The sequence below is a fragment of the Acipenser ruthenus genome, chromosome 29 (genome assembly GCF_902713425.1).
Source record: "Acipenser ruthenus chromosome 29, fAciRut3.2 maternal haplotype, whole genome shotgun sequence".
Classification (NCBI taxonomy): Eukaryota; Metazoa; Chordata; class Actinopteri; order Acipenseriformes; family Acipenseridae; genus Acipenser; species Acipenser ruthenus.
In genome coordinates, this window is record NC_081217.1 from 22,233,432 (window position 1) to 22,242,745 (window position 9,314).

Sequence of the window (9,314 nt, forward strand, 5' to 3'; positions counted from 1 at the left end):
CCGAGGGTTTCTTATTGTAGTTACACATGTCTGTGTGTCAGTGTGTGCGCTCTTTATTTGTTATTAAGGCTGAGCTCATGAGTTGATCTCCAGTTCCACTTGCCTGTCGTATGCATCACAGGGTAGGTGATCAAAAGAGCGTTTGAAGGGGTGAGAGAACAGAGGAGCACAGGGTCATGGCATAGCAGCATGACGGACAGTGGAGGATGTATTGCTAAGACAACATCCGATTGCAGATGACCTTATCTATACAGGAAGAGGGTGTGACCTGTACAGTGAATTAAATGCAAGGCTTTTCTCTATAACAACATCTTCACTGCAAAGCATGATGGCAGTAAACCACAGCGATGCTGCAGCCCTGAATCTGTACAGCAGGGATATTGGAGACACAGGAATTAGATTCATTTAGGAGTGTCCACACCAACGAGAACTTTAGTTATGTGCAGTTAAATAAACAGCAAGCGCTCAGCTCTGACAGGAGTAATGAGTTCCTGCAAAGACTGGCACTTACAACCAAGAATGACGCAAATAACCACCCCCCGCGTGCGATAAGCACAGAGCACTTTTCAGCTCAGTGGTTGATAGCATCCAGGTGGGTTCTCTACATATCCAGCACAGATTTATCCCAGCGTAAATGACTGTATATTCATTTCACAACACTTCACAAATAATTACTTTGTAATTTCAGTGTAACGTGCCCCCTCAATACAGTCACCTAACCAGAAAAAATGAGCTCTTATGAATTGCATCTTCTCTGGTGAAATTCATTGGACATGAAGAAGCTTTCTTGGACTGGTTTCCCGCTGGCAGGAACCCAACACAAGCGATGCTCGTTAATCAGCCTGGCATCAGACAGCTTTTCAGACCACAGCCTCGGGGTTATAAATCAATAGAAAGCAACGCGCGTCCCACAAAACACATTACTAGCTTGTAGCTGTTACTGTTGCTAAATTTGGGTGTCACAACTTGATGCCCCAGTTTCTAAGTATGGGCAGTGAAGTGTGTGCATGTTGGTCAGTTTCAGGTGGTATCCTCTTTCTGCTTTGTGGCGTAGAGAACTCGCAGCCCCCTACATTTAATCCACTTGTTACTTTGTCAATGAATCGATATGCACAAGGGTTGCTGGTGTGGATCCATTAGCCATTGCAATGCTGAGCACTTATTAAACAAACCAGCAGCAGCCTGTGGCCTCTCTCGAGTCCATGAAGGTACATTTCTGCCTCCGTTCTGAGAAGCAGTTGCTCGAGTGTTTTGCTTCCCCCCCCCCCTCTTGTTTCTTCCCCGAGCAGCAGCACTTATTTTTAGCAGCTAATAATAAAGAGAAAAAAAAAATCCTAATCCTGCTAAACTGTGCATTTCATTAATGAAACCTGTTAGCTGTGCACCTCCTGGGTCCTAAAGCTAATATTACCAGGCAGTTTCTCCAGACAGTGTTTTATGATACTGCTTTGGGAAAAAAAGCTCAGCAGTTGCCTATTGTAAATTACTTCTTACAATACAAATTCACTTAACACGAAGTTCCCGTCAGTGCAAATTATACTGGAGCCCCCACTGGGCACTGGTACTTGAGAAGTGCTACTTTTTAAAACTACAACAGGATTCAACTGTGTATCATAAATACTGCTTTTCAAAAGCCTTAGTTCTTTATCTAGCGTTTGAGCCACTGAAATTGATCTAATATGCACATCTAACTCATGTAAACAAATTTGGAAAAACATGTTCCGGTTCCATGGCAATCAACTACAAGTGCCATTGGATGTTTCATTTCTGTCTGCCTTTAATCTTAATGGAATAGAGCACCACAGAGTTCAGAGCAGTCTCCTTTATTTAAGGCTGTGGTTCCCAATAATGTGGCCCTGGTTTTAAACTCTGCCCAGGAGTACTGGTGGAGTCACAAACTAAACTCTGTTTGACCCGACAGCCCCCCTTTGCTTCCACACAGGTAGCAATCTCACGCCCATCTGAACGGTGTCCTTTCATTGAGGTCCCATCAGTTTCAGCACATTGACTGTGTAACACCGCGTGAACCACTTACATCCCAAGCAATGATGAGTGTTTTTAAGAGAGGCTCGCAGCTATCTCCACGAACCTCCCATCATGCACAGCACAACCATTCCGGATAGGCCTGCACTTGCTTTTTGGACACTAATAGAATTCTTGTTTGCGTTCACGAAACACCCTCGTTAGAGTAATTTACAAAACAGATTAGCTGAAAATGATTCTTTAATATCTGTTTTTTTAGATTAGTGCTCATTATTAAAAGCGCAGAGTAATGACAATGCTGGCAAACTGTGAATGAAGTGTTTAGAGCAGGATCCAATGGGACGGTGCAGACAGGACAAAGTGGGACTAACTATCATAGCAGTGTTTCAACACAGTCAAAGGCTTCGAGAGCGTTTTCTGAAGGCGTTATCGTCTGTTGTCTTCTGTCAGTGCATTTCTCTTTTTTGCATGGAGTCTCACATCGCCTGCCTGGTCAGAGAAGCACAGTAATGGTCTCAGTGTCTTTGGCGTCGCTGTGTTTCCAGTGCTATAAAAACAAAATGTTTGTTGTTGAATGGACTATGCTTGTTTTAGTACTGCTTAATTGCACAAGGCTAGAACTAAAACGACTAGAAAATATCATTTTCTGGTCACCAAATTCAAGTTAGGAGACAGACTTGTAAAATGGGTGTTCTCCCTCCTAAAATGAGTTAACAGGAGCGTTTTGGAAACACACTGCAGTCTGTCTAAAGCATTCGCGGGTTCAGGGACTGCTTTCATTCATGGTCCATTGCAGTTCTTCAGGTAAAAAAAAAAAAAGAGTTTTTCAATGTTACTTTCTTCCTTTGCTCAGCTGCGTATCCTTGAAGGACAGCTGGCAAATTCTGCCTTTTCAAGGTTTCACAGCTTTTCCAGGAGTTCAGAAAAAGCAGGGCAGCAGCCAGGGAGGGGGGGGATTGTTACCCCCAGCTGTGCTTTTCCATTCAGAGGCTGGGCTCAGCAGGGTAAACTGCATACAGATACTGCAGCTGGATCTGAAACCACATCCGCCTGCAAAACAGCTCCCCACTGACACCCACTGCACGAGCCAAAGCACAGCACTACAGAAACTCTGCCTTCACCATCCCGATGAATCTGCTGTCAGGAAGTTCTTCCATAGAAGCCTGTATTGTAGTTACACACACACACACACACACACACACACACACAAAAGTCTGATCTCTTCATAATTTAATACCCAAGTACAAAAAGCCATGAGAAACCTCAGCTGGCATTTGAGTGGATTATTACCAGAGCATTCTACGGATTGCTTGCTATTTGCAGGCACTGTGGAGAATGAAAAGCAAACAGGAGGGGTTCTGTGTGGAGGGAGGACGCTGGGGACAGGGAGGCAATGGGACAGGAAGCAATGGAAATGGATTGTGGGACAGGGCGTGCTAGGGCTTGGGGAGTTCTGGTTTGCAGTTCGCCTCTCCATTCAGTTTAATGGGCTGAGATGCTGATTCATTACAGAGTTGGCTCTTCAGGTGAACGGGAAGGCGATCGTCTTTGATCCGGATGGTTTGCTGTTCGCCTCTCCATTCAGATGCCAATTCACTGCAGTGGTGCCCGATAGGAAGAACACATTGACCTTGTTGTGCAGCTCCTTTCACCACACGCGTCTCAAATGTGCATGTTTCGAAAGAAGCACATGGATGTTCATTTAAAAACATGACATCTGGAACTACACTAGATCAGAGAACGCTCTTGGTTTGCTTGCCTTCCCTTCCTAGAAATCTGTTACTGCTTCACTTCCTGCGTCATCTGGGGTCAGGTTACTAGTACAATCCTCTGGAAAAAAAAAAAAAAAACACATTCTGCACACAAGCATCAGATAATGATATTCTATTAACATCTCAAATCAAATATCAATTGACAAACAAAAAAAAAAAAAAAAAAGATTTTTGAAGTTTCAGCCCTGGGAAAAAGTCCTTACTGACCCTATCTGAATTCCCTCTGGGTGGGGTTCCCTAGCTGTGGTTAGGAATAAGCCAGGATGTAAAACAGAGCTGGGGTTAGGAAGACGTCAAGTTCTAGAACAGAGCTGGTATTAGGAAGACGCTGAGTTCTAGAACAGAGCTGGGGTTAGGAATAAGACAGGATCTAGAACAGAGCTGGGATTAGAAAGACGCTGAGTTCTAGAACAGGACGCATTGCCATCTTCTGGTTATTTATATTATTTAAAGATATGGATCACTAAAGCTTTCCCCACCAGGGACCCTGTTTCCTGAGCTGCCTCTCGCTTCCTCTGCTTGCTTTAGTCTGTAAGTGGTCGTCAGCATCGATGATTAATGCACCACCACAGAGCTGCACACATGTTTCCAATCTAGAGGGGAACGTGGGGCCACGCATTCCAAGCACAGAGGAATAACCAGCAAATATTTCAATTTCAGCCCGCTTATCCCTGCCAGCATTGTTTTCCAGCTTCCAATTGCAGAGGGCTTTACAGTTAAACAGTGTAAACCTACCTTTAATAGGATCAGCCGAGTATTTCAAATACACCAGCTTTCTACAAAAGGTCTCTTTAATAACATTTCCTCCACTTGTCTCTGCTGCACCGTTCTGGAGCCACTGCACCCCAGCAGCTATCGCATTAACATTCCCCTCCCATTGGAATCGTACTGAAACAGCCACACAATCTTGGGGGGGGGGTTATTAACAAAAATACATTGTAAAACATAATGGCTAGATGTTTAGTCACTATTTATTGATTTAAATTTTTCTACAAAAAGACCTTGTATCCTTGAAAAATACATACAAAAAAGTACAGAGGAATACAATTGGGAAAAAAAAAATTCTTTGATATGAATAGCATTTTTTGTTCCATTAACGGGTGATCTGCAAAAAAACAAACAACACCTTTCAAATGCTTGGCAGAAACACAGCACCATGAACAGTAAGTGATGTCACTGAATAGCATTGTCAATGGTGAGAGAGGAGGGCAAGTGGTAAAGATACAGAAAGAGTTAAGTCCCATTCTGTGAAACCGCTCTACAGTCCTTGTGACGAGCTAAGACCAGCTAACACAGTCCCTGGTGACGGGAAACAGAGGCCCCATGGCACCAAGTACCTTCTAAAAAAAAAATTCATTACCAGTGGCTTTGCGTTATATTACATGTGATAGTGTACTGTTTGGAGAGGGCAGAACCAGCCTGGCTCCCCACCCACCCACCCACCCACCCCCAGTTCCTAGGAGCCCTTGTGGGGTTCACACCTCCAGCTTCTTCTTCAGGACAAGCTTGTAGAGAATCTGATAGCCGTCATCCCAGGCGTAGATCTGCCTCTCCCGGGGGTTGTACTTGAGGCTGGCGTGGGAGCTGTAGCGTCTGGGGAAGTAGACCAAAGGGGCGTCGTCGTTGGTAACCATGTCGCTGACGTCGAAGACACACTGGACCCGCGAGCGGCTGGGCAGCTTGGTGTTGTAGACCACGTACACCGTGCCACAGATGACGAAGGCCGCCTCAGCGTTCTCCCGGGGGCAGGGCGTGTCCCACATCTCCTCGATAGCCAGCGTCTTGGGGTCCATCTTGGCCAGGCAGATGTTCTTCTCGTTCTCCTTGGTGGCGTAGATGGCCCAGAGTCCTTCCTCATCCACGGCCAGGTCGATGAAGGTCTCGGGGGAAAGCCCGTAGACGGGGACCTGCTCCTCCGCCGGGAAGACGACGCTGTCCACCACGGTCTCGTTCTTCAGGTCGTACTTGATGACCTGGAAGTCCTGCCCCTCTTTCACGTAGTAGACGTGCCCGTCGTAGATGGTGTGTCCCGCGCCGCCCCAGGGGAAGGGCAGCTTGATCTTCTTGGCCCGCGAGGTTCCTGCAGAAGCCGTGAAGTCGCGCACCGTTTTGAAATGGTGCAGCGTGTCCCCGGAAGAGTTGTTGAAGACGTAGATCTCCCCCGACTGTGCGACCGGGTCTTTGGCCCACACACCCGTCGCACCACCGAGCCTCTTCAGGATCTTCATGGACTTGATGCTGGATATCATGTCCCTGCAGTCTGGGAGGGGGGGAGGAAAGGAGTTCAATAAAAGTGTGATTCTGAAGTGCATTCGAAATCATGCAGAAGAAATCACCGTTACGAAAAATGTCATCCCCACAGAACACCCAACTTGAAAATAAAAAGTAAAAAAGCAACACTTTTTATACAAGCATCAAATGATTAACTAGGAAAGAGATTCCTTCAGCTAATCAACTGGCATAAAAATGACTGACTTCCCACGAATATTCATTCTTTATCCTTTAGTGCTTTGTAGAGAGAATAAAACCAGAGACTTAGAGCAAATGGACCCCATTTCAAAGTAGAAATCCTAAAACTCAATGAGAAACATTTCAACTACAAGCCTCAATTAAAACATTTCTAATTGAATATTACAACTTGTCTTGTACTATATCAACTCTTAGCACTAGTAGGTGTTTTCTACTGCAGCGACGGATGAAATCTCAGTTTAACACGATACATGTTGGCAGTATTACACATGTGTTCCTTTTCCTGGCCCGGGTATACATTTCGATACCTCTGCATGATGTTAGATCTGCAGCAGCATGTCGTGAAGGAGTGCTCCTTACCTGTGAGCCTCTCGTACTTCACCTTGTTCTTCTCCTTCACCTTTCTGACCTGCTGCTCCACCAGCTTGTCGTCCACTTCCACGCAGGGCGGGGCGTGGTTCTGCGTCTCCAGGAAGTCCAGCTCTCGCTCCATGCGCTCCACGCGCGTGTTGGTGTTGTCCAGCTCGTTGCGCAGTCCCTGCCGCTCCTTCTCGAGGGTCTCCATCAGGGCCACGATCTGCTGCTTGAACTCACGCAGCTCCACGGCGTAACGGTTCGTGTTGTCGTGCCACGCCGAGATCCGGTCCTGGGGAAGGGAGAGGGTGCAGACAGGAAGGAAGTGAAGATGGAGCTCATGGAAGGGGAGGGACAGTGGGCATGGTGTCGGTGTCACTTCTTTCTCTCGATTCAATCACAGGTTGTTTTGGTTAATCTTTTAAAAATGTGGATTAAAAAAAAGGCAAAATATAATAAAACACTAAATACAAAAACTCTCAATAAACTCCTTCAAATCAGTTTAAATGTACCGAGACTGTTCTGATATTTGATGGTTTAATTGTAATGTGCCAGTAAAAGTTCTTGGTAAAGAAAGTTAGACTTTCACAACGCATTATACAGAGCTTACATGGGATTAATTGTTCATAGGCCATTTTTTTAATTACTTAAACCTCTCAGAACTTCAAATGCAAAAGCACATTTTTCTGAGAAGGATAAAATGACTATATAAAACTAGCAAGAATTTAACTGCAACTAATCCCAGAATTATATTTAAATTACAGCTCCACGTTCCTCATAGCAAGTCAACAACAAACTGTGAGACGTGACGGTATCATTGCACAGCTAGCATAGTTTGTTATAAAGTACCTTTCGAAAGATGCTATAAAAGATGTCATAATTAAATTGTAATCAGAGGGCATCTTGTTTTAATAAAAAAAAAAAAGTCTATTCTAAAAACTTCTCTCGGGATCCCCAGGTTGGGCTGGAGAGTCTGGTTATTCTTACCTCTATTGAGAGAATCCTTCTCTCAATGTATTCCATCAGAGGCTGGTGCTGGGCACAGGCCAGGGTGAGGGCAGCAAGGAGACACAGTGCTCGGAGTGCCATGGTGCTGGGGAGAGGCTAGTCAGCGTGGCTCCGTCCTGTACCAGCGTCTGGCTGTGTGCGAGTGAGGCACTCTGAATCAGGCTGCAATGCTTTCACAAAGAGAGGGGGAGGAGTCTGTGCACATCTGGGTTTTTATTCATTCCAGGTGTCCCGCTGGGAGTCTCGGGACAATCTTGACGGATTGGGGTTTTTTTTTTTTTTTTTTTGTACCTCTGGATGGGAAACTGCAGACTCCTGAAGGTTTTGCTTTCAGTGTAAAATGTTACTAAACGGTATGCAAAGGAAAGCAAATCTGCCCCCGCTCCCAACAAGGTGTTGAAACTCCAAAGTGATCTCTCTCCATCTATCTTTTACTATTAAAAAAAGAGACACTTTTTTGCTGGTATTTTAAAATGTTTTTTTGGGGGTATACTATTTCTAGAGGTGTCAATACTAGTTTGGAGTTTAAAATGTTTAAATCGTTAGCCAAGTGTTTGACGTTTCAGATTTTGCCTATATGTTTAAATTAAAAAATATGCAGGACAAACGCAGGGTGGTCCTGGTCCGCCCTGTGCATAATGGGAAGTGTAAGTCACTATTTCACATTAAAGTTCTTCTTCACTGTGTTTTGCATATATGATTGCATGCTGTACGGTTCACCCAATGTTTAAACTTTTTAGAAAATTAAAACACAAACCAACACTTGCATCGTGCCGTTTGTAGCTCTGGAAATTCCTCAGCACTACTGTCAAGAGTAATCCTCCGGGAATGCCCCTCCTGAAGTAGATTAGGGAAGCCTGTCTGCTTTTCAAGATCAAACTTTCTGATGTAGTATTCTCTGTCTCCACTTGATCAGAAGACCCATTCATTAGAGGATGGTTAATTACAGGAAGGGCGCAGTCTGTCTGAAGTTAATTATGTTTTTAAAAGTGCATCAGTTAGTCCAATTTACACAGCAATCTCAAGTTATTCTATCACTTCAGAGCTGTGTTATTATCCCATGGACTGCATTACAACCCCCCACCCCCCCCCTCCCCCCCCCCGAGCAGCAGAAATGGGTCGTCTTTCTGCTAAACTGTCTGCGATACAGCATTTTTGAACACAAGATTGTTAGAGAAGTTAAGAAGAGTCTTGGCTTCTGTTTAAAACAAGTTTACTTTCTTTGTTAACCTTTTAAAGGCTTAGATCCGCGTCAATGGAGTTTAGACCGTTCTTTTCAGTTATTGTTTTAGCTTTAGGATATAGCCATTAAAAAAAAAAAAGACTCCAAATGCAGACAGGTGTGTCAGGGGGCTGCATAGAAAATGTCTGCAAGCTGGTGAAGTGAATGTTCAAGCAGTTGTTTCAGGATCAGGGTATTGGGTAAACGCCAGCACAATCATGTTTTTTCCAAGACACAGTTTCACAGAGACTGCCAAAGCACCAGCGAGTAGCGTCAACGTTTCCATCATCCCATTCCAAAGGCTATTCCGCGTCCAAAGCAAACGAGTCCTGCTTTAAAAGCCTCTTGCCAAGCAGCTTCTGGCGTAGGAATAGAGGATTTCAGAGTATAGGTTTATTCAGATTCAAGAATACAGTGATGACTTGTGTGCACTGGGAAACTATCTCGGGGAATCGTATCTAAATGATAATTGATAACTATAAAAAACATTAAAACTACATTTAGAG

General features: G+C 44.6%; 1 protein-coding gene across 1 annotated transcript; it reads right to left on the reverse strand.

Moving 5' to 3' along the window:
• Positions 1-4,708: 4,708 nt before the first annotated feature.
• Positions 4,709-8,656, reverse strand: LOC131702129 (olfactomedin-like protein 3A). The gene is made up of 3 exons (XM_059004164.1): positions 7,566-8,656; positions 6,585-6,870; positions 4,709-6,015 (listed from the first exon to the last, which is right to left on the reverse strand). The coding sequence occupies exons 1-3, from the start codon at positions 7,665-7,667 to the stop codon at positions 5,231-5,233; spliced, it is 1,173 nt and encodes a 390-aa protein (XP_058860147.1). The 5' UTR covers positions 7,668-8,656; the 3' UTR covers positions 4,709-5,230.
• Between the last annotated feature and the right edge of the window lie 658 nt (positions 8,657-9,314).

Excerpts from the sequence above, each read along its gene's own strand:
- LOC131702129 (XM_059004164.1), bottom strand. The coding sequence starts at position 7,667 with ATGGCACTCCGAGCACTGTGTCTCCTTGCTGCCCTCACCCTGGCCTGT. Across the intron at positions 6,871-7,565 it reads GAAGGATTCTCTCAATAGAG|GACCGGATCTCGGCGTGGCA; the intron begins GTAAGAATAACC and ends TCCCTTCCCCAG. Across the intron at positions 6,016-6,584 it reads GAAGTACGAGAGGCTCACAG|ACTGCAGGGACATGATATCC; the intron begins GTAAGGAGCACT and ends CCCCCCTCCCAG.